Source organism: Festucalex cinctus, chromosome 17 (genome assembly GCF_051991245.1).
Source record: "Festucalex cinctus isolate MCC-2025b chromosome 17, RoL_Fcin_1.0, whole genome shotgun sequence".
Taxonomy (NCBI): Eukaryota; Metazoa; Chordata; class Actinopteri; order Syngnathiformes; family Syngnathidae; genus Festucalex; species Festucalex cinctus.
Window position 1 is genome coordinate 18,060,901 of NC_135427.1, and position 24,065 is coordinate 18,084,965.

The 24,065-nt window shown below is 46.0% G+C and overlaps 2 protein-coding genes across 5 annotated transcripts; both read left to right on the forward strand.

The window, feature by feature from the left end:
• Positions 1 to 58: 58 nt before the first annotated feature.
• LOC144005041 (kinesin-like protein KIF20B) lies at positions 59 to 14,789 on the forward strand. 3 transcript variants are annotated; one of them, XM_077502901.1, is made up of 27 exons: positions 59 to 170; positions 1,100 to 1,201; positions 1,439 to 1,516; positions 1,591 to 1,710; positions 1,780 to 1,918; positions 1,989 to 2,173; positions 4,193 to 4,235; positions 4,310 to 4,458; positions 4,533 to 4,605; positions 4,903 to 5,014; positions 5,095 to 5,166; positions 5,247 to 5,393; positions 5,497 to 5,659; positions 9,518 to 9,802; positions 10,106 to 10,209; positions 10,284 to 10,374; positions 10,444 to 10,590; positions 11,433 to 11,540; positions 11,629 to 11,759; positions 12,096 to 12,241; positions 12,313 to 12,387; positions 12,460 to 12,629; positions 13,980 to 14,048; positions 14,124 to 14,180; positions 14,276 to 14,351; positions 14,426 to 14,535; positions 14,607 to 14,789. In XM_077502901.1, the coding sequence occupies exons 2-27, from the start codon at positions 1,100 to 1,102 to the stop codon at positions 14,685 to 14,687; spliced, it is 3,033 nt and encodes a 1,010-aa protein (XP_077359027.1). In that variant the 5' UTR covers positions 59 to 170; the 3' UTR covers positions 14,688 to 14,789. The 3 variants fall into 3 exon arrangements, with proteins under 3 accessions (XP_077359027.1, XP_077359028.1, XP_077359029.1); XM_077502902.1 differs by having other exon boundaries at positions 14,279 to 14,351; XM_077502903.1 differs by having other exon boundaries at positions 10,447 to 10,590.
• A 460-nt stretch (positions 14,790 to 15,249) lies between these two features.
• On the forward strand, positions 15,250 to 24,049 carry bbs1 (Bardet-Biedl syndrome 1). Of its 2 annotated transcripts, none has more exons than XM_077502685.1 (7): positions 15,250 to 15,458; positions 16,897 to 17,302; positions 19,878 to 20,060; positions 20,139 to 20,270; positions 21,483 to 21,589; positions 21,672 to 21,792; positions 22,899 to 24,049. In XM_077502685.1, exons 2-7 carry the CDS (start codon positions 16,931 to 16,933, stop codon positions 23,724 to 23,726), a joined length of 1,743 nt encoding a protein of 580 aa, XP_077358811.1. In that variant the 5' UTR covers positions 15,250 to 15,458; positions 16,897 to 16,930; the 3' UTR covers positions 23,727 to 24,049. The 2 variants fall into 2 exon arrangements, with proteins under 2 accessions (XP_077358811.1, XP_077358812.1); XM_077502686.1 differs by having other exon boundaries at positions 16,900 to 17,302.
• The last annotated feature ends 16 nt before the right edge of the window (positions 24,050 to 24,065 follow it).

Sequence of the window (24,065 nt, forward strand, 5' to 3'; positions counted from 1 at the left end):
TAATCTAGGCACCGCCTTGCAGGAGCGCGTCACGTCGCGCCGTGATGACATCACGAGCGTTACCTTTCATTGATTGGTCGTTAGCTTGCTGTTTGAAAAGTGGAGCGTTTGTCGGACGGCGAGCGAGCGAGCGAGCGATTGCGGATCGTCGGCTCGCTGAAACATTGACAGTGAGTTGAGCTTTATTGGAAAACAAGCACATCATATATGAAGATGTAGCGCGCTCGCATATCACATTTTATACAAGCGTTTGCGTCAATACGTACACGCTCTGTGCGTTTGTCAGTTGGCTAGCTGTGGCTAATGCTAACAACAACAAGAGCGTTCCAGACGAAAAGCACTTTTCACACTCACAAATGAGTTGCGTTAAAGATTCGTTTATTTGCTTGAAACAGTCATTTTGTGCAGCAAACACCAACTGAACTCAGGATTCTCAGATATTTAGCAAAGTGCACGTGTTTTGTCTTATGTTACAATGATGACTTTATGCTGCCTTCATGTGGTATCGTAATCATGATAAGTAGCACACGTGGAGTAGAAAACTGCACGTGAGCGCCCCATCATGTCGTATTTACTACTGGATAACTGGGAATTTATTTTGATACCAGCGTTTACTATTCAAGTTTCAACATGGGGGAAGCGCCAAAGGATTTGAGAATGACAAGAACTATTAATATTTATAATACGAGCAAAGAAAGAGTACATCAGCTGCTATGTGTAGTTTTTAGCTACAACAACAAAAGCACATGAAAACAACTCTGTCGCGATTAGGAGTTTCCGAGTGCTGAGGTCCATCTTTCCCATAGCACGTGAAGGCAGGGTTAGACCCACTTCCAATATTATCAGGCCAAATCTGATTCCACCGTGTGCAACAGATGAGAAATTAATGCTGCTAACAGTAGTGTGAAAAGTTGCTAAATACACAGCAAAAACGTCGGCAAGTTCAGACACAAGTGCTAGTTGCTCTTGTGTGCGACCTCACTTGCACTAGCGAGTATGTGTCGTATCTTATGTGACTTTACCACATGCACAAATCATCTTCTCCTCCAAAGCTTGTGAACTGATGCGCGTGTGTGTGTGTGCCTGCCTTTGGACACAGATGATGGAGACTTGTTGCGGGAAGCCGGAGAGGGTGGGCCCAGTGGAGGTGGGCGACATCAAGCGGAACCTGCTGGATGAATTCTCGGCGCTGTCCAAGCAGGTCACAATCCGGCCGTCTGTTTGTCTGTCTGTCTGTCTGTCTGTCTCGTCATAGCTTGACTTGTGTTTGCTGCAGTGTGTTCAGGTGGTGTTCAGTTCTGTATTGGCCCTGGCAAAAAACAAAAACAAAAGCGTTCAGCAGCATCCAAGAGTGCCTGCTCGCTCCGTCACGTGACTCCTCATTGATCACTGTATTGATCCGCAACAATCAGCTTGGCCTTTGTGCGTTTGTCCTCAGGATGAAATTCGGTCGGAGAACCTGCAGGTCTACCTCAGGATTCGACCTTTCTCAGGAGCTGAGAGTCGAGAGTTGCAGGTTCGACACACGCACACAATGATTGCGTTGAGGGTGTGAACGCGGAGAGTGAGTCGTGTTGCGCGTGTGATCAGGACTGCGTGAGCATCGAGGGACGTCAATCGGTGGTCCTGAAAGCTCCCAGGAGCAGTCAGTCCAACCGGCAGGGTGACAAGATCCCCCCGCACACCGCTCAGAGGTTCACCTTCACGCAGGTAAGCATACGCATACGTGCACTCTGATCTCCTCCGTGACCCGTGTGTGATGGTGTCACTTCCTGTCAGGTGTTTGGACCCGAGGCCAGTCAGAGGCAAGTGTTCGAGGGCTCAGTTCGCGGTTTGGTGCAAGACGTTCTGCAAGGACAAAACTGTCTTCTGTTCACCTACGGCGTTACCAACGCCGGCAAAAGCTTCACCTTCCTTGGTCCGAGCGCAACAAAGCCGTCCGTCCGTCTGTCCATCTGTCCGCCTGACCTTCTCCTGTGCGCTTTCAGGTCCCGAGCACGACAGCGGCCTGCTGCCGCGCTGCCTGTGGCTGATCTTCAGCAGCACGGAAGGCCGTCGGCACGACGGCAGCCATCTGAAACCGCATCGCTGGCGAGACTTCAGCCGACTGACTCCGGATCAGCAGAAGGCCGAGCGCGCCGCCAAGCACAGTCTGCTGAGGACCGTCCGAGAGGTCGCACGCACGCACGCACGCACGCACCCACGCACACACAGCAATGACAAACTTGGGCTGCGGGAGACGAAAAGCATTTGAAGTAGACACCTTTATAATACGTCTTTGGGATTATGGTAATATTTAAAATAGAACATATTTCTACGTTTTTGGGAGCAAATGAGTTAAGGACAATGAGCATCTCTCCTTATCCTCTCCCTTCTTCCCTCCTCCTCGTGCACCACTCCACGTGCACTGGCTGTAGAAGGAGAAGAAAGTCAATTGAAGGCAATAAACAAATTGGCTTATTGATGCATCTTGCAAGAAGAGCTCAAATTCAAATGACATTTGTGTCCATCAATTAAGGGTGTCACGATTTCGATTTTTTATCGAAATCGATCGAAATTACGTCACGATTTCGAGCATCGAAATAGAAGAGAGGACACACGATTCGATGCCCCCCCCCGCGCCCGCCGCCACCGCCGCCACCGCCACCTCCCAGGAAAGCAAATGAGACGCAGCCATTCAGCTACTAGCTAACGGCACTTGTTAGCTGACTTCTCCTGCAGTCATGATGGCAAGCGCGGACAGACACAGCAATGGTGCTTCAAGCCGCTCCCGCTTCTCTCGTCACCAGTTTGGAAACATTTTGCGTTCCCGGTGAGTTATGTCGACAACGTTCACGTTGTCGATAAAAAGACCACAGTTGCAAGATATGCTATGTGCGCGTACTGTACTCGGCCACGGTGTTACGCCCGGCTCGTCAAGGGGAAGGGAAGTAACACAATAACAGAAAATATAGAGTAGATAAACACGGGTCGACTTTAACATCTGAGTAGTTTTAATTGAAATTTCAGGCAGGGGTTTGACAAGGGAGTGAAAGTGGAAGGTGAACAAATAATAACCGCATTTGACAGAACTGACAGAACGGAGGAGAAACAATAACTAATAGGGGTATAATACACGGATACACAATAGCGTCGCGCTGGCACAGTCGTCCAATCGGAGTGTCGCGCTGGCACAGTCGTCCAATCGGAGTGTCGCGCTGGCACAGTCGTCCAATCGGAGTGTCGCGCTGGCACAGTCCTCCAATCAGAGTGTCGCGCTGGCGCATTCAAACTGAATGGCCCGAGCCGCCAGCCGTAACAACGGGAAACACGACAAACATGACGGGACATTTACGCAGGCATCACAAAGATTTAGATTTATCAAATTCAACTAGAAGTGGGAAAACAACGGTCCAACCAACTATTTCATCCTCATTTACAGTGAAACTTCCACACACTTCAGCTCGCGCGAAACGCCAGATCCATAGGTCTATTTATAGCAGCAGACCTGCAGCCTTGGAAAACGCTGGATTCAAACATTTAATTAGTGTACTTGAACCACGCTACAGTATGCCCAGCAACTGTAAATGTTGGGATATAGTTTGTTCAGGCTGTATTTGTTCCATGACTTTGGATACAATATATTTTTTGTTGTTGTTGCACATTGCACATTATTTTAAGAGGAACGCACAGCACACTGTTGTAACCAAAAACAGTCAATAGATGGCAGGCACCCACTGTGACTTTTTGTTTTTGTTTTTTAATTTTTTATTTTACACTTCAGTAAGAACAAGACGGTTAACTTTATATTGTAAATAAATTCTTTGAATTTGATCATTCCTGCCTAATGTCAATTATCATATATTACATAAATTTACACAAAAATAATATGGAAATTGCATCACCTATATGTAGCCGATCTTTTGAAATAAGATTTACTGTACAATGAATAGAACCAATGATCATAGACTAGCCTTAGCCTACAGAAGCATATGCCTCTGTGTTATAAAGTGGGGGAGCGGAGAAAAAAAAAAAAAAAAAAAAATCGAAAAAAAAATCGAATCGTGACCCCAAAATCGAAATTTAAATCGAATCGTGGAGTTGGCGAATCGTGACACCCCTACCATCAATACACAGAACGCATGTCACACACTTGTTTGTGAACGCAGCCCTTCAGCAAAATTTCATCCCGTACGTGTTTTTGTGTGTGCAGAATGACAAGAACGCAACATCGGCCAGATCCACCTCACTTGACGGTTGGTCCCTTTTTGGATTGTTGACGGACACTGTCATCAGGTGATCGTCAGCTAATCGTGCCTGCATGCGACAGCCTCGTCGGTGATATCCGACTGCAGCGTCAGCAGCGTTTCGGAGAGCGACGGCATCGGTCTGCCGGACGTCCCGGCCAATGTCGCCTTCTCCGTGTGGGTTTCCTTCTGCGAGATTTACAACGACAATATTCACGACCTCCTGGAGCAGGTAACACAGATGTGCGTGCGTGATGTCATGCGGTGTGGTCATTGGCTGATGGAGTCATGTGACCATGTGTCCAGGTCCCCGGCGGACACGTGAAGAGGACGACGCTTCGTCTGTCTCAGGACATCAGAGGAAATTCCTTTATCAAAGGTAACGCACATGCGCACACGCCAAATTATTATGCAAATGAGGTTTATTTTGTAAATATTGTATGCAACACGTCAACAACTGTTGGAGACAAATTGGAACGACTTCCAAGCTTGCCGGACTTGTCAAGCTGCTGCCAAACGGCGGCAGGTCCCGTCTGCAAAATGGAACTTGACCTGTTGAGTTTTATTTTTGCATAAAAGCCCACAAAAAAACATTATTTGCATCATTTGCAATGCGCAGCATACAAACTATACACACAGACAAAGACACCCCCTCAAACACACGTGTGTGTTTCAGACCTGAAGTGGGTGCAGGTGAGCAGCTCGGAGGAGGCCTTCAAACTGATGAATATCGGCAAGAAGAACCAAAGTTTGGCCTGCACCAGACTCAACCAGCAGTCCAGCAGAAGGTGGGCTTGTGGCCCCTCCCTTCCCGCTTCCCCGCTCCTTGTCCGCGCGTACTCACCGGCGGCCATCTTTGTTTGCGCAGCCACAGCATCTTCTCCATCAGGATCCTGCAGGTGGACGCAGGCACTGTACCCAGGTTCCTCGGCGTCAGCGAGTGAGCGCCGCCGAGAAGACCCACCCAACCAACCAAACCAACCAACCTTACCGAGTGAGATACTTTTGGATTGCGCACAGGCTGGTGTTATGCGACCTGGCCGGGTCGGAGCGCTGCTCGCGCACCAACAACACAGGCGAACGTCTGAAGGAGGCGGGGAACATCAACAGCTCGCTCCTGGCGCTCGGGAAGTGCATCAACGCCATGAGGGTCAAACAGAACTCCAAGTACGGACCACCCCCCTGCCCACCCATGCGTCATCACTCGCGGCTTGACTGTGAGATTGTTTGTTTGAAAATGTGATATATTTTTTTTTTTTGTGTGTTGCAGTTTGCAGCGTCACGTTCCCTTCCGGGAGTCCAAGCTGACCCACTTCCTACAGTCGTTCTTCTGCGGCGCCGGCAAAGTGTCCATGGTGGTCAACATCCAGCAGAACTCAACTTGCGTGGACGAGACGCTGAACGTGCTCAAGTTCTCCGCCCTGGCCCAGAAGGTGCTCGCTTGCTTCACCAGACGCAAATCCATCCATCCATCCATCCATCTTCTTCCGCTTATCCGGGGTCGGGTCGCGGGAGCAGCAGCTTCAGGAGGGAAACCCAGACTTCCCTCTCCCCAGCCACTTCAACCAGCTCCTCCGGTGGGATCCCGAGGTGTTCCCAGGCCAACCGAGAGACATAGTCTCTCCAGCGTGTCCTGGGTCGTCCCCGCGGCCTCCCGCCAGTGGGACATGCCCGGAACACCTCCCCAGGGAGGCGTCCAGGAGGCATCCGAACCAGATGCCCGAGCCACCTCAGCTGGCTCCTCTCAACGCGGAGGAGCAGCGGCTCGACTCCGAGTCCCTCCCGGATGACCGAGCTTCTCACCCTATCTCTAAGGGAGAGCCCGGACACCCTGCGGAGGAAACTCATTTCAGCCGCTTGTATCCGGGATCTCGTTCTTTCGGTCACGACCCACAGCTCGTGACCATAGGTGAGGGTTGGAACGTAGATCGACCGGTAAATCGAGAGCTTTGCCTTTTGGCTCAGCTCTTTCTTTACCACGACGGACCGATACAGAGTCCGCATCACTGCAGACGCTGCACCGATCCGCCTGTCGATCTCCCGCTCCATCCTACCCTCACTCGTGAACAAGACCCCAAGATACTTGAACTCCTCCACTTGGGGCAGGATCTCATCCCCGACCTGAAGACGACACTCCACCCTTTTCCGACTGAGGACCATGGTCTCGGATTTGGAGGTGCTGATCCTCATCCCAGCCGCTTCACACTCGGCTGCGAACCGCTCCAGTGAGAGCTGAAGGCCCCGGCCTGATGAAGCCAACAGCACCACATCATCTGCAAAGAGCAGCGATGCAATGCTGAGGCCACCAAACAGGAACCCCTCCACGCCTCGGCTGCGCCTAGAAATTCTGTCCATAAAAATTATGAACAGAATCGGTGACAAAGGGCAACCTTGGCGGAGTCCAACCCTCACTGGAAACGAATCCGACTTACTGCCGGCAATGCGGACCAAACTCTGGCAACGGTCGTACAGGGACCGAACAGCCCGTGTCAAGGGGCCCGGCACCCCGTACTCCCGAAGCACCCCCCACAGAACTCCCCGAGGGACACGGTCGAACGCCTTCTCCAAATCCACAAAACACATGTGGACTGGTTGAGCGAACTCCCACGCACCCTCGAGGATCCTGCGGAGGGTGTAGAGCTGGTCCACTGTTCCACGGCCAGGACGAAAACCACACTGCTCCTCCTGAATCCGAGATTCGACCTCCCGACGGACCCTCCTCTCCAGCACCCCTGAATAGACCTTACCAGGGAGGCTGAGGAGTGTGATCCCTCTGTAGTTGGAACACACCCTCCGGTCCCCCTTCTTAAAAAGGGGGACCACCACCCCGGTCTGCCAATCCAGAGGCACTGTCCCCGATGTCCACGCGATGTTGTAGAGACGTGTCAACCACGACAGCCCCACAACATCCAGAGTCTTTAGGAACTCCGGGCGGATCTCATCCACCCCCGGGGCCCTGCCACCGAGGAGCTTTCCAACCACCTCAGTGACTTCGACCCCAGAGATAGGAGAGCCCACCCCAGAGTCCCCAGACTCTGCTTCCTCAAAAGGAGACGTGTTGGTGGAATTGAGGAGGTCTTCGAAGTATTCCCCCCACCGCTTCACGACGTCCCGAGTCGAGGTCAGCAGCACCCCATCGCCACTATACACAGTGTTAATGGTGCACTGCTTTCCTCTCCTGAGACGCCGGATGGTGGACCAGAATTTCCTCGAAGCCGTCCGGAAGTCATTTTCCATGGCCTCACCGAACTCCTCCCATGTCCGAGTTTTTGCCTCAGCAACCGCCGAAGCCGCGTTCCGCTTGGCCATCCGGTACCTGTCAGCTGCCTCCGGAGTCCGACAGGCCAAAAAGGCCCGATAGGACTCCTTCTTCAGCTTGACGGCATCCCTTACCGCTGGTGTCCACCAGCGGGTTCGAAGATTGCCGCCGCGACAGGCACCGACCACCTTACGGCCACAGCTCCGATCGGCCGCCTCAACAATGGAGGCGAGGAACATGGCCCATTCGGACTCAATGTCCCCCGCCTCCCCCGAGACAAGGGAGAAGCTCTGCCGGAGGTGGGCATTGAAACTCTTTCTGACAGGGGATTCCGCCAGACGTTCCCAGCAAACCCTCACAATACGTTTGGGTCTGCCAGGTCGGACTGGCATCTTCCCCCACCATCGGAGCCAACACACCACCAGGTGGTGATCAGTTGACAGCTCCGCCCCTCTCTTCACCCGAGTGTCCAGAACATGCGGCCGCAAATCCGATGACACGACTACAAAGTCGATCATCGAACTGCTGCCTAGGGTGTCCTGGTGCCAAGTGCACATATGGACACCCTTATGCTTGAACATGGTGTTCGTTATGGACAAACCGTGGCGAGCACAGAAGTCCAATAACAGAACACCGCTCGGGTTCCGATCAGGGGGGCCGTTCCTCCCAATCACGCCCCTCCAGGTCTCACTGTCATTCCCCACGTGAGCGTTGAAGTCCCCCAGTAGGATGAGGGAGTCCCCAGAGGGAGCGCTCTCCAGCACACCCTCCAAGGACTCCAAAAAGGGTGGGTAATCTGAGCTGCTGTTTGGTGCATATGCACAAACAACAGTCAGGACCCGTCCCCCCACCCGAAGGCGGAGGGAGGCTACCCTCTCGTCCACCGGGGTAAACCCCAACGTACAGGCGCCGAGCCGGGGGGCAATAAGTATGCCCACACCTGCTCTGCGCCTCACACCGTGGGCAACTCCAGAGTGGAAGAGAGTCCAACCCCTCTCAAGAGGACTGGTACCAGAGCCCAAGCTGTGTGTGGAGGCGAGTCCGACTATGTCTAGTCGGAACTTCTCGGCCTCGCACACCAGCTCGGCTCCTTCCCTGCCAGAGAGGTGACGTTCCATGTCCCAAGAGCCAGCTTCTGTAGCCGGGGGTCGGTCCGCCAAGGTCTCCTCCCTTGGCTGCCACCCAGCCTACACTGCACCCGACCCCTTTGGCCCCTCCCACCGGTGGTGAGCCCGTGGGAAGGGGGACCCACGTTGCCTCTTCGGGCTGTGCCCGGCCGGGCCCCATGGGTGCAGGCCCGGCCACCAGGCGCTCGCCAGCGAGCCCCGCCTCCAGGCCTGGCTCCAGAGGGGGGCCCCGGTGACCCGCGTCCGGGCAAGGGAAACGCGTCTTCAAAGTTATTTTCCATCATAAGGGTCTTCTGAGCCGTTCTTAGTCTGGCCCCTCACCTAGGACCTGTTTGCCATGGGTGACCCTACCAGGGGCATAAAGCCCCAGACAACATAGCTCCTAGGTTCATTGGGACACGCAAACCCCTCCACCACGTTAAGGTGCCGGCTCACGGAGGGGCAGACGCAAATCATCTTACTAAAACAGCAAAAGCCTTGACGCCAGCTATGCGTTTTTGGTGCCACCTTTTCATATAAGGTGCACTTGATGTGCAAGGGCAAGGATGTGTGGACTTCCCCTGTGAACAAAAACATGTGAAACTCTTCTTCTTCTTCTTTTACTCCTACTTCTTCTACTTCTACTTCTTCTTCTTCTTCTTCTTCTTCTTCTTCTACTTCTACTTCTTCTTCTTCTTCTTCTTCTTCTTCTTCTTCTTCTACTTCTACTATGTCTACTTCTTCTACTATTTTTTTCTACTTCTTCTGCCTTGTTTGACAGCATGGTTGTGTTTTGTGTGCTCAGTTTGATTTTAATGTTTGGTGACTTTGAAATTAATTAAATTAAAACTTTAATTAAAAAATAAAAAATTCTACTTCTTCTGCTCAACTTCTTCTTATTCTTCTTCTTCTTGGGTGTCCTCCAGGTGGTGGTGCTGAACTCCAAGCCTGCCGTCTTGGACAGCGCCTCCCACAGGTTGGCCATGGAACTGTCCGCCTTCATCGACGAGGCCGACCAGCGCAGGAACGCACGCATCCACAGAAGCTCCACGGTGGCCTGGGAGACCACCTTGGAGGACGTCATGGAGGACGACGACGAGGAGAACGACGAGGAGGACGACGAGAGTGGCGTGGAGGGAACGGTGCTCAAGGCGGGAGATGACGATGATGACGATGCTGATGGGGAAACCACCATAGAGGACGAAGACCAGGTAGAAGCTCTCCTTTTAGTAACGTGACAAGTGGCCACCATCTTTTAGGGGGGGGGGGAATACATTAAATGCCTCATGCTTGTCGACACGTTAGTGAATTGTTGCGCCGCCGCAAAATGTTTGCCGGCGCCGCACTTAATATGTTCACCTTTTTGCCAACATTTGGAATGATCGCCGAACGCAACATCGGCGATTCCCCGAACACTACAAGCGTTTTCGCCGTTGTGACAGACTTGACACGTTGCGTAGGTCTCACCTGACCTAAGACGCGTGTGTCTGTTTGCATGTGTGTGCGCTCGCCAGTCGGACAAGGAGGCGGAGTTCCGTTTGGTTGCCGAGGCTCGGATCAGAGAAGAAGTGTGCGCCGAGTTCATGGAGGTCTTCAAGCAGATGGAGAAAGACTACAGGTAAGCAAGCCGAGCCGGTGGCGTTACCACCTGGCGTTGACCACCTGCCCGCCGGCGTTTGTCCTTTTGCTCAGCGAGCGTTTGGAGCGGGAGCGCGACATCCTGGAGAAGCGAGCCGAGAGCAGGCTGGAGATCCTCAAGAAGCTGCTGGGCGGGACGGCCCAGGTGAGTTGTCCACGTGGCAGGTGTGTGCGCATGTTGCCGTGCGCGTGACATGATACGATGGTGGCGCAGCAGGCGGCGGCGAAGGAGGAGGAGCAGGATGAGGGCGGGCGGTCGTCGGCGCTCCTGGAGGAAGTCCTCAGCTTGGTTGGTCGAGACCTGCACCAGATTCGACACGATGCTCGCAACGTGCAACGACAACTCATGTTGGACCTTCAGGTCAGATCTAAAGAGCCTCCTCATCTTCATCTTCATCTTCCTGTTCTTCTTCTTCTTCTCCTTGAGTGGAGCGTGACATCGTTTCCTGTCATCACATTTGCAATTCAGACCATCAAAAATGTCTTCGTCCCTCGTTTATCGCGACTTCATCTTTTGTGACCTCGCTGTTTCGCCACATTTTTTTTTTCTTTTTTTCTTTTTTTCTTTTTAACAGGGTGATTTTTTGGTTTCTTTTTTTGGTATCTCTCGAACCCTTGCATTCCAGAGATAGAAAATATATACTGTGCTGTATAATAAGTACATTTAAAAAAAACAACATACTTGTAATGGGAAAAAAATGACTAAATAAAAAAATAAATAAATAATAATAATAATTGATGAAAAAAATCATAATAAACTAAAAAATCTTACCAACATAAACATATATAAAAAATGAAAAAATATATATTGCGCTGTATAATAAATAAAAAAACAATGTACTTTTAATGAAAAAAATACTGTAAATGAAAAAAACATTACAGTAAAAATCAGATACAATTAACAGGATTTTTTATTTTTTATTTTTTATTAATGCGGATTTCCATTATTGCGGGTAGTTTTTGGAACGGAACACCCGCAATAAACGAGAGAACATTATATTGTAATATATATTTTTTATTTTTAACTGATAATGTGATACTTTTTTCTATTATTCGAGATTGATGACCTTTTCAGGTGCATCTTCTGTTGTTTATTTTTTTTCCCCCAACATGACGATAATGTCATATTTATCTTCAGTTTCCCTCCAAAGTTGTACATTTTTGTGTTTTGAAAATGGAAGCGTAAGAAACGTTTGTCGCCAGGTGAGCTCCCCGGAGGCCGAGCTGCGACAGGAAGTGGAGCGCAGTGAGCCCCGCCTTCAGCACCTCCAAGGCCAATCGGATGCCACAGCCGAGGCACAGGAAGAGGAGGTCATTTTTTGGTTGACGAGCAAGTGGTGGGACGTTAGGGTTGGGGGGGCGTGGCCACATTTTGACTCGGACCGTCCTGTCCACTCAGGAGGGCGAGTGCCTGAGCGGCGCCTTCCACGCCAACATGGCCCAACTGCGCAAGGAGTGGCAGGCGGCCGTGGAGAGCTCCGCCCACCAATCCAAAGCACTCCAGGAAGTCATGCAAGAAAAGATGTGCAGGTATCACGGTTAATTGTTTGGGAATTTTTCACTTTAGTTTGTTCTGATTTCCTTTTGAGTTTTTTTTTTTTTTAGTTCTTATTAGTTTTTAGGGTGCTTTTGTTAGTTTTTATTAGTTGAGTTAAAAAAAAAGTGTATTACTTTATAAATTATTTATTATTTAATTAATATATTACATTAATATATATATCTTTAAGTATAGTTAATAATGTCAAGTATATAATTGTTATATATTATAATTAATTAATCATTTCATTTATATGTGTAGTACTTCATTTCTAATAATATATATAATATAATAATTATTATGAATAAGTTGTTGAGCCATTTGTGCAGCGACAGGAAGTGTGAGCAGCTGACGGAGGAATTGGCCAATCAGAAAGCAGAATACTGCCAGCAGCTCGGGGAGCTGAGGGCGGAGCTTGAGCGGCAGGGCGCCGCTCTGCGGCAGAAGATGGAGGAGGACGTCGAGCGGCAGCAAGGTAAGCGGGTCTGCGGGTGCGTGCGTCCGTCCGTCCGCCCGTTTCCTAACGCATGTGCGTGTGTGCACCAGAGCTTCAGCGCGTCCTGCGCGAGAAGGGAAATCTGTCAGAAGAGCACCGCAAGCAGATGGACGCCATGAGACGAGGTGAGGACCGCGTCGCCGATGACGTCTCCCGAATGCTCGCTGGCACCGCTGACGAACCGCATCTGCGTTCAGAACTGGAGTGCGCCAAAATGCAACAATGGCGGGAAGAGAAGGAGGAGAAGGATGAGGAGCGCAAGGCGAACGAGGAGAAGCCGGCGCTGCCGCTGGTGGAGGAGCTGAAGGAGGAAATGTTGAGGCTGCACCACAGGAAGGAGCAGCGCAAACAGGAAACGCTCTCGCAGGTCGCCGTGACGACTACATGCCCGCTAATCATTTCGGATGGAACCAGAACACCGATATCACAATATGAAAAGAGCCACAATATATCGTCATCATCATTGTCATGTCACCATATTAAAAAGGAATACTTTCAGACCAATTGACACTTTTTCAGCAGTCAAAAAAATTCATATTAATAAATGCTGTAACTTCATTATTTTTCATGTACAATTAGTACCTTTAGAAAGTACTTTTTATACTTGCTGTCAACTGATGATGACATCACCTGTGCTGAGGAGGTCGGTAACGACCAATCATGACTCAGTTTACTGCACAACCCCAGAAAGCAGGTGAGCCATGATTGGTCGTTACCGACTTCCTCAGCACAGTTGATGTCATCATCAGTCAACAGCAGGTAGAAAAATGACTTTTCAGAGGTGTTCATTGTACTTGAAAAATGAAGAAGCTACCACATTAATTCGGGACAAAATATTTATAAATAATAGTAAATAATTATATAAATAACTTTTCAATGCGTTAGCACGTCCACCTCCCAGTTCTGAGGACTCCTGTTCGAGTCCAGGCTCCAGCCTTCCTGGGTGGAGTTACTTCTCCGGGTACTCCGGTCTCCTCCCAAATTCCAAAGACATGCATGGCAGGTTAATTGGGCGCTCCGTATTGTCCCTAGATGTGCTTGTGAGTGTGGATGGTTGTTCGTCTCTGTGTGCCCTGCGATTGACTGGCAACCAGTCCAGGGTGTCCCCCGCCTACTGCCCAGAGCCAGCTGAGATTGGCGTCAGCGACCCCCACGACCCTTGTGAGGAATAAGCGGTCAAGAAAATGGATGGATGGATGGACTTTTCAATGCTGAAAATATTTGAATGAGTCAAGTGTCCCTTTAAAATCTGTTCTAAAAGTCCGCTTGATTTTTTCCATTTGTGCAGTTCTAGCACCCTCTGGTGGCTAATTTTTTTTAATTTTTTTAAAGTTGCAGTTTAATTTTCACAAGGCATATTTTGGCCCTTCCATGTTTCAAATCCACATTAATGCTCAAATGAATAAGTAATATGCTTGTGAACTCAATATGTGCGCGCATTAGCAAGTAAGTGCTTCAAAATGATATTAGAGATTGTAGCTTGTTTATATGTATTGCTGTCATGTACAAAAGCATATATATATATATATATATTTTTATTTTATTTTATTTTTTAGTATGAGCTCATTTTTTGACAATATTGTGACCTTTTTTGTATCTATAACCTCCCCATAACATATCGTATCGTCATGTTTGGAATTTGGATATTGTTACATCCCTACTAATCATGATGATGATGATGATGCAATAACAGGTGTGTGCATGTGTGTGTGTGTAGGACTCGTCATGTTGTCTTTCCAACGGCGGCCGAAGTGCGTCCAGGAAACGGAAAAGCTGCCAAGTGGAGGTGAGAAAGAAACTTGCTTAAAACTTTTGGGAAGCATTTAGCCACACCCACTTTTATATGCGTGTGTATTTTTAGGACTTGTGCACGAGCGACAACAAGCGAAACAAGCGAGCGATTAGAAACGGGACACAGGTGAGCAGCCCTGCGTTCTGATTGGTTGCCTGCAACACAATCCTTGCTCTTCCTTCAAAACGTCTTGTTCTTGCAAAATGGTCTCCTACCACTAGCAGGCGCCATCCTCTGCAATTGAGCCCAGCCCGGCAGCGGACAAGTCGGCGTTTCCGTCCGTCTTGAGCAGTGCAGGTGAGAATGTGACAGTTGCCACTGCAGGTAGCGCTACCTGTCACTCAAGTCATTTGTTTGTTTATTGCACTCAGCTCAAAGTGTGTTTGGACGGCCGGTCGCCGTGGCAACCAAACCCAAGCAAGGACGCAAGAAGCTTTACAGGAAGGAAGCGGCCGTGGCGTTCGTCGACTCGCCGCGTGTGGTCAGTGTGTGCACGCGCTCTCGTGAGCGTTTCCACACGCTCTGACGTGCGTTTGTTGGTTGTATGTTCAGACGGTGGCGGAGAGAAAGCAAAAGGAGAGCGATCACATGATCATCAAGCGCCAGCTGCGCTCCAAGACAGGGAGGAAGTGACCTCATCTGATTTCAAATTTTGTAAATGTTTTTCTTGCTATATGTTTTTGGAAACAGCAGCAAGATTTTTGCTTGCAATAAAGTTTTATTGTTCCAAACACATTCTTGACAATGACAACAAACTCTTTGAAAGTTAATCAAATGTTATGCTCAGTTTTGACTTTCAAAACGTGTATTGTTAACTCACTTCACTTGTGTTTGTGGGAGTAAAATTGTTTGAATAATAATCAGCACTTTTAATTTAATCATATATATATATATATATATATATATATATATATATATACACACACACACACACCGCGACCCTTGTGAGGAATAAGCGGTCAAGAAAATGGATGTATATATATATATATATATATATATATATATATATATATATATGTGTACACACACACACACACCGCGACCCTTGTGAGGAATAAGCGGTCAAGAAAATGGATGGATATATATACATATATATAGATAGATATACTGTAGATGGATAGATAAAGATTTAAAAATGTATAAAGACAATGGCTCCCTCTAGCGGTTGCGGTTATCAGCACATGAAAGTGGCGTCGCATGAAAGTGACGTCACAATAAGTGGCCCGTGGCCGATTGGCTGAAGTAAAGAAGCTTGAAGCGGATTTATGGATTAGAAAGAAGCGCAGCAGCGTTTTCAATACATTTTCTTCTTCTTGTTGGGCTTCGAAATACTCGTCGCGTCCTCAAGAGCGGGAAAGGACGCCATTGTTGGGGAGACGCCGCTCCACGGTTTCCTTGACGACGGTGAGACACAAGGCGGGTCATCCGTCGGTCCGTCCGACCCGGTGTCCTGGTCATGGCAGGGAAATGCGGGGGGATCCACTCGTGGGAGTCCTGTCCGTCCTTGACTGCTGGTGGTGAGGGTGGGGGTGGCTCAAGTCAAGTCCCATCTGATCTGGCGAGTTCGAATAACGTCAGGTGTCTTTTGAAAAACATTGGGGGGGTTTTAAACTCAACCAGCCTACCTGGTTAAGTAAAGGTTCCATGAAAAGTGTACTGACGAACAGTTGCCAGGCGATGGCGCCGTTGCATTGCTTTGGACTGGCGAATAGCACGGCTTTTTTTTTTCTTTTCTTTTTTGTGACGCCAAAATAAAAATGAGTCTGTGATAATGATCAGGACGATGTTGCAAGTTTTAGGGAGCACTTATTTGTCACAAATGGAGCACGCGTGTGGCAGGACGTAGTAGTCCAACGAGCAAGTGTATGTGTCACATGGGGAGAAAAGATTTTTTGTGGAGTGAAATGAACGTAATAACGTTTAAAAAAATAATAATAATAAGGCCACTTGAGGGTCAGCTGGAGTTAGCATCCATTGCTAATCCTCACAGCGCTTTCTGACATGGAGACCGACACACGCGGCTTTTGAGGGCCGATACGATACCGATTATTCGTGTTCAGGGAAACCTATTAAAATATTGCTGCCAAAATTAAAGAAAAATACAAACAGTTTTTAATGGAGAGTCTTAAAGATCAGCATATTCTGTTGGAAGTTTTGAAAATGGTGACAAAAAGCTGGCTGCTGTCATTGTGTGTGCAGGATTTGTTGTAGTTTTGGAATTTTCATTTTAGATAGTTTTAATTTTGCTTTGAGGTTTGTTTTTTATTGGCTGGCAACCAGTCCAGGGTGTCCCCCGCCTACTGCCCAGACCCAGCAGAGATAGGCGCCAGCACCCCCCGCAACCCTTGTGAGGAATAAGCGGTCAAGAAAATGGATGGATGGATGGATGGTTTGTTTTTTAAATTTAGTTCGTTTTAATTAGTTTCCAGGGTGGTTCTGTTTCAGTATTAGTTTTAGTTTAAAAAAATGTATTACTTGTGTGCAATATTTAAAAAAAAAAAAAAAAAAAACACCGTGGGAACGATGTCATGTGAAGGTGCTTTTCTATTGGCTGCTGCTTGATGACGTCACTTCTGTGCGACACATTTTCAATCGTCCTTATTCTGGTTCATATCAAAATAAATGGACTTCAAATCACATTTCAAATCATACCCAAAGGTTAAATTCATTACCAAAGACTAAAACAAAGGACATTTTTGCTATTCTGTTTTATAAAAATCAAATGTGGTATCAATTATTTTGTTTTTTATGTTTTCATTTGATTTTGTGAATGAAATAGTTTTTTTAATTTTATTTTTATTTTTCCTTAGTTTGAATAAACTCAAATAACCTTTGCTTCCAGCAGGAAAAGCTTCCGCGTCGCCAGCCGGGCAGCCATGAGCGACGACGACGGCAGGTGGCTTGACGCCCACTACGACCCGGTGGCGGGCCTGCGCACCTTGACCCCCTGCATGACGCTGGCGGACCTGAGCGGGGACGGCGACGGTCGGCTGGTGGCGGCCGACCTGGGTGGCGGCGGCGGGGGCGGGGCCTCCATGAAGCTGAAGGTGTACGGTGGCACGGCGCTGCTGAGCGAGAGCGTCCTGCTGGACCTTCCGTGCGGCCTGGCCGCCTTCTTCATGGACCTGCACGAGCCGCGCGTCCCCGCCGTTGCCGTGGCGTCCGGACCTTGCATCTACGTCTACAAGAACCTGCGGCCCTACTTCAAGTTCACGCTGCCCGCCCTCAACGTCAACACGCTGGAGCAGGTGCCAGTTAACCATCCGTCACCACACTCGCCCTAATTGCCGCTTCTTGCTAATGTTGCCACCGCACGTCTTTTTATGAAGCGTCAAAAATGGAAACAACGAAGATTTACACGACTGACAGCTGCGTGGACGTGAGTTCGTTGAGTTCAATGAATTTATTGTTGTAGCCTCAGCTTTTTCGTTCACGGAGCGGCCAGAAGGCCGAGGCCAAAAGGTTGACCCCAGCTTCACCTGGTCGCGTCATCGGCCAGGTAGGTGCACCAGGTCTCCATCAGGCGTTGAATTAAAGGAATAGGCAGGCCAGAACAAAAACAGGCTAAAATCCCAAGTCAGGCTGAACACAAAAGTGGACTTTATTGACAAAAGCACACTGAGATTATTCGTTTGCGCAAAGGAATCGAATCTGACAATTTCAGGCATTGTAGCAGCCATTATAGCATCAATTTTTGTACAACCTCTTTTCCCTGATAGGTTAACAATCAGACCGCCTTCTTCACACTTAGTTCTTATTGGTAAAATCAAGTTTCGGCCAGGCCCATTTATGTCATGTGATACAGCTCGCTAAAACCTAATGGTATCTGCTTTCGGCCACTAGAGGGTAGTGTTAGCTCATATTTTGGATCCGAAGGGTATCTATTCTTGTACAACTGGCCACCCCTATCTTCGTTACCTTATTAGGGTGTAATCTCTTCTCCTTAGCCTAAAATTAGTATCATGTTTTTACTAGTATCAAAAGGATTTACTTCCACATAAAAAATAATGTAACCTATCATATACGTTATGTATCTACAAATTATCTCAAACTAGTTGTTACAAGCTTTATAGTAGAAAAATCCAATATAGGAATTATTAACATTGGCTCTAAACGTGAAGAAGGGGCCCCCTGCAGCTAGCAGTAATAAAACATCCGATTGTCACTTTTGTTCATCAGAATAGATCAGAATAGCCCATTCCTCAGACAAAGCGTCTCCAAAGTAGCCGTATTTGGCTCTTGGGCAGATCAGCTGTCACTAGCTTCTGAAGAAATGTGCATGTGTTCGCATTCTTAAGTTCAGCCGGCGCCTTTAAATGACAAAGATTACAAAAGAAACAAACAAGTAAATAATTATAAGATAACCAATACACGATTCCCTTTGTAATAAGACAAGGTACAAATTGGCATTTGATTTTCCAAAACTATTTAAAGCATAATTAGCAGCCGTAGAGTTATTCAGCATAAAAGGAGTGTCACTTAGACATTTAACTAAGAGTCGGTAAATAGTTTAAGAGACAGCATTAAAATCAGATCCCACATGATGAACTGTCAATCATCAATTGGTCTGTAAGATCTGTCAGAAAATCTGCAAAAATGTTGACTGTTTTCCAAAATAAAACAAATGTAACAGAAAATTACAGAAATCTGACAATATCAATTTTGAAAGATTTATTAGGATCTGTAAATGATTTTTTATAAATATTTTTTATTTCATTCTTTAAAAAATAAATGAAAGAGGACAGAAAAAAAGTGAAACTTGTGTTTATTAATTTATTATTACATATTTATTAATTAATTATTTTTTTAAATTCTTTTTTTGTTTATTATTTCATTATTATTTATAATTATCTATTTTTTTTACGAGGGATTGTTTTAGGTTATTATTATTTGGGCAACGGCTTTGTGTGCAGATGAAATAACGATAATAAGGCTTTTGGCGGATTTTGCCAACTCAAATAATCAATTGGTCTATAAGATATGTCAGAAAATCGGCAGAAATGTTGATTGTTTTCCAAAATAAAACAAACATAACACAAGACGAGAGAAATCTGACAATATCGACTTTGAAAAATGTGTTTATTAGGATCTGGTAATTTAATTTTTTTTTTCATTCTTTAAAAAAGAAATGAAAAGGGACAAAAAAGAAGTGAAAATTGTGTTTATTAATGTATTATTATATAATATTATATTTATTATTTTTTATTTTATTATTTGTTATTTTTTATTTATTTTATTTACCATTTCATTATTATTATTATTTTTAATTAGGGTTAGGGTTAGGTTATTATTTTTATTTATTTTTGTATTATTTGTTTTTATTTACATTTTATTATTTTTATTGTTTTATGAATGAATCCCAATGACACAAAATACAGCCGTATCTTGGCGCTGGGGAAAGCCACTCCCATTTCCCATATTTGGAAAATGGAGCAAAAAGAAAAAAAAAAGGTCCCGTATTTTCACTGCCGTTGTCATCACTTCACGACAAAGTTTGAATGTATGACAACGAAGGATGGAACGATATCCAAACGTCACCATACGATATTATCACGAATCACGATACGAAGGTCACGATATGATTATCACAATATTGTGGGGAGGTTGGCGATATAAAAAAAGGTCAAAATATCATCAAAAAAAAAAAATAGCTCATACTAAGAAAAACACAATATTGTACTTTGTACATAACAGCAATGCATATACATAACCTCTAATAATAATAATAATAATAATAAGTATTCCACTTGGACTTTGGTCTGCCGGCAGTCAAGAAGCTGGTGAATTTGATGTTGACTACTTTTTGTGGTTGTGCTTGTTCAGGAAGTTTGGGATGAGGCGAGGGAGGGGCACATTGACCCCCCCGCCCTCAAGGAGACGCTGGAGAGCGTGCGCAAGAAGGCCGACGTGCCGTTATCCGTGCGCTCGCTGCACTTCCTCTCTCTGGGTCGGCAGCAACTGCAAGACTTTGTCCACATGCACAAACGACAGCCCATCAAGCGACAGGTACGCACGCGCACGCACAGGTGTTTCCACGCCGACCCACGCCTCTTTTTTTTCTTTTTTCTTTTTGTGCCTCCTCAGACGGTCATCACGTGCATGTCCACGCTGAAGAAGAGCACGGCGGACGACGACGGCGTCAGCTGCCTCGTTGTCGGCACCGAGAGCGCGCACGTCTACGTGCTCGACCCCGAGGCCTTCGTCGTCCTCGCAAAGGTCGCGCTGCCCGTCTGGCCGACCATTTCACCACCGAAACAGACAACGTTCAGAAAAAAAAAAAGAATGTCAAAAGATGTCAAAAATATCATCATAAATAAATAGCAATTTAAATAAAAACAGCAAAAAATACACATATCCCTAAAAAATAAATAAATAAATAAATAAATGAACAAATAAATAAATAGATCACTCAAAGTGAAAATATATATCAAAAATATCATTTAAAAAATTAAAGGCAAAAAAAAATATATGGAAATAAAAACAACAACAAAAAATACATATGTCCCTAAAATAAATAAATAAAAGTAAAAATTAATAAATGACCAAATAAATAAATAGATGACTAAAAGTGAAAACAGATATAAAATATATCATTACAAAATTAAAGGCAAAAAAATAAATACAAATGGAAATATAAACAACAAAAAATACATATATCCTGAAAAAAATACATAAAAATAAATAAATGAACAAATAACTCAATAGAGGACTCAAAGTGAAAACATATATCAAAAATATCATTCCAAAATTAAAGGCAAAAAAATAAATACAAATGGAAATAAAAACAACAAAAATACATATATCCCTAAAAATAAATAAATAAATAAATGAACAAATAAACAGATGACTCAAAGTGAAAACGGATATCAGAAATATCATTAAAAAATAAAGGCAGGAAAAAAATATAAATAGAAGATACATATATCCCTAAAAAAATAAATAAAAGTAAAAATAAATACAAAAATAAAAAAGATTCAAAAATAAAAACAAATGTCGAAATAAATACAAAAGTGAATAAATACATAGAATTAAATATCAATCAATAAATAAAAATGCTCTGCTCTCCCATTTATTTATTTTGTCAAACTGTTATTCAAATGAGGGGGCGGTCCTAAGCATGTCATTTTTATTTATTGATATTTAATTTATACTTTTATTTTTGTATTTATTTTGACGTTTATTTTTAGATGTATTTTTGGAATATCATTTTTTATTGTATTTATTTATTTAGGGATATCTGTATTTTTGTTGTTTTTATTTCCGTTTCTATTTATTTTTTGCATTTAATTTTGGAATGATATATTCTGTTTTCGCTTTTAGTCATGTATTGATTGATTTTGAATTGTGTGAGTTTCGGTCGTCCGTCCGCGTCCGTGTGATGTCCGCTTGTCGGATGTTGTGAGCGTTTTGTCTGTGATGACGCCGCAGGTGTCGCTGCCGGCCCCGCCCACCCTGATGGATGCAACGGGCCAGTTTGACGTGGAGTACCGGATCACGGTAGCGTGTCGCAACGGGAACATCTACGTCCTGCGCAGGTCAGTCCGGCCCGGTGCTGGCGAGGGTCCGCTCGCCGCTTGCAGTAGGCGCCGGTGTCATGTTTGCGTTGTCTGCTGGCAGGGACTGCGACAAAGCCAAATACTGCGTGGAGCTGTCGTCGCATCCTGTGGGCCTGCTGAGGGTGGGCAAGAACTTGGTGGTGGGCACCATGGACCACAACCTGCAGGCCTTCACGCACAAGGTAAACCAACTCACTTTCCACACTTGACTTGGTGGCCTCACCACGAAGACGGGTCTGAAGACTCGAGGTGGTCTACGGACTCGAGACCATGAGCTGAAAATGATCGTTCCACCCAATGTCTTTGGCGTCATGTGGGAGATTGCGCTCGTTTCTGAATTGCCAGCCATCCGTCCGTCTGCCCGTCTGTCCAATTGGCCACTTGGACAATTTTCAAAATTGGACGATGGCTTTGTGTGCAGAAGAAATAACAATAATAAGGCTTTTGGCTGATTTGGACGATTGAAATCATCAATTGGTTCATTCGATCTGTCAGAAAATTAGCAAAAATGTTGAAAGTTTTTCCAAAATAAAACAAACGTCATAGAAGATGAGAGAAATCTGACAATATCAACTTTGAAAGATTTGTTTATTAAGATCTGGAAATGATTAATTTAATCATTTTTATTTCTTTCTTTAAAAAGAAATGAAAGGGGACAGAAAGATGTAAAAATTATTATTATATAATAGTATTTATTAATTATTTTTCTATTTTTTTTAATTATTTTTTAATTTAAAAAAAATATAGATTTGATTTGTTATTTTATTATTATTTTGATTTATTTTATTTATTTTTCATTGGGATTAGGGTTAGGTTATTTATTTTTGTATTATTTATATTATTTATTTATATATATATATATTTTTAATTAATTTATATTTATTATTTTGTTAATTTATTTTATTCATTATTGTATTATTTATATTTATTTTATTTTTTACTATGGTTAGGGTTAGGTTATTTTATTTTTATTTATTTTTATTTATATTGATTTTTATTTATATTTTATTTGTTTGTTTTTTTCATTTTATTGTAATATTTTTATTTTGTATTATTTTATTCATTTATATTCATTAATTTATGATGACTATGTATTATTATATAACATTAAATTATTCATTTGCTCATCGCGCTTAGTGGTCAATCAATGAACTGTTGAATAATGAAGTGGTTTTTTTCCCCCCTTGTGGTGTTGATGTCATGTTTTTGAGAAAAGCAAAGAATGAGCACGAGATTGAAATGTCTTGGACATGATCACGTGTTGATGGGTGTGTTGTGTCTGGCGTAGGGCAAGAACGTGTGGAAGGCGGCCCTGCCGGCGGCCATCGTCAGCATGGCCCGCATGGATCTCCCCGCCCGAGGCCTGCACGCGGTCCTGGTGGCGCTGGCCACCTGCGAGGTGCGCCTGTACCGGGACAAGAACCTGCTGAGCCGCATCAAGACGCCCGACGCCGTCAGCGCCATCTGCTTCGGCCGCTACGGCCGCGAGGACGGCGCCCTCGTCATGAGCACCAAGGGCGGCGCCCTGATGGTGAAGATCCTCAAGCGCACGGCCCAGTTTGGCGAGGGCGAAAGCGCGCCGGGCCCGCCGGCTGCCCAGAGCGTTCGCCTCAACGTGCCCAAGAAGACCAAACTGTACGTGGACCAGACTCTGCGCGAGCGCGAGGGCGCCACCGCCATGCACCGCGCCTTCCACATGGACCTGCTGCGGCTGCGGCTGGCGGCGGCCGCCGCCTACGCCCGCGCACTGGAGTGCAGCGCCGCGCCGGTGGCGTGGGCGGGGCCCGGCCGCTCGCTCAAGGTGACGGCGGCCGTGCGGGGCCTGGGCCCGCGCTTCACGCTGACGCTCGGCGTGCAGAACACGGCGGCGCGACAGCCCCTCCTGCACCTGGCCGTCAGCTTCCTGTACGACCGCCACTTGTACAAGGTAAGCCACGACTTCCTCAGGATCCCGCTGCTGGTGCCCGGGATCGTCTACCCGCTGCAGACGCGAGTGGACTGCGCCAGCGACAGAGGCGTCGCCGACGTCATCAAGGTTTTGGTCCTGCACGAGGGCCGTGACGCGCCGCTCGTCGCTGCTCACATCAACATGCCCGTCAGCGAGGGAATCCACTGAGTGGATAGCTGACAGCCCGTACACGCCAGCACGAGCCGTTGAAGTCACAGGGCGGCCATCTTGTTACTCCCACCTCGCCAGCAGACCCCTTTTCTTTTATTGCTCATTTGCTTAGAGCCCAATATTAGATTTGGCACAGGCATCTTTTGTTCAATTACAGTTAGAATTCTTTCATAAAAAAATATATACAAGTTTCCTCCTGGACTAAACATCATGAAGCATATCATTTATACGTGTATTTAAGACCAGTTGTAAAATGTCTGAAGTCGTCTTGTTTATGTTTAATAAATTGAAAACATCATAAATGATGCTATTTCTACTAAGTGGCGTTTCAAATGT

What these genes read in the sequence shown, in the direction of transcription:
- LOC144005041 (XM_077502901.1), top strand. Translation starts at nt 1,100, where the DNA reads ATGATGGAGACTTGTTGCGGGAAGCCGGAGAGGGTGGGCCCAGTGGAG. An exon ending in TTCACGACCTCCTGGAGCAG is followed by an intron (nt 4,459 to 4,532) that starts GTAACACAGATG and finishes CCATGTGTCCAG; the next exon opens with GTCCCCGGCGGACACGTGAA. An exon ending in TCTCCGCCCTGGCCCAGAAG is followed by an intron (nt 5,660 to 9,517) that starts GTGCTCGCTTGC and finishes GGTGTCCTCCAG; the next exon opens with GTGGTGGTGCTGAACTCCAA.
- bbs1 (XM_077502685.1), top strand. Translation starts at nt 16,931, where the DNA reads ATGAGCGACGACGACGGCAGGTGGCTTGACGCCCACTACGACCCGGTG. An exon ending in ACGTCAACACGCTGGAGCAG is followed by an intron (nt 17,303 to 19,877) that starts GTGCCAGTTAAC and finishes GTGCTTGTTCAG; the next exon opens with GAAGTTTGGGATGAGGCGAG. An exon ending in GACAGCCCATCAAGCGACAG is followed by an intron (nt 20,061 to 20,138) that starts GTACGCACGCGC and finishes GTGCCTCCTCAG; the next exon opens with ACGGTCATCACGTGCATGTC.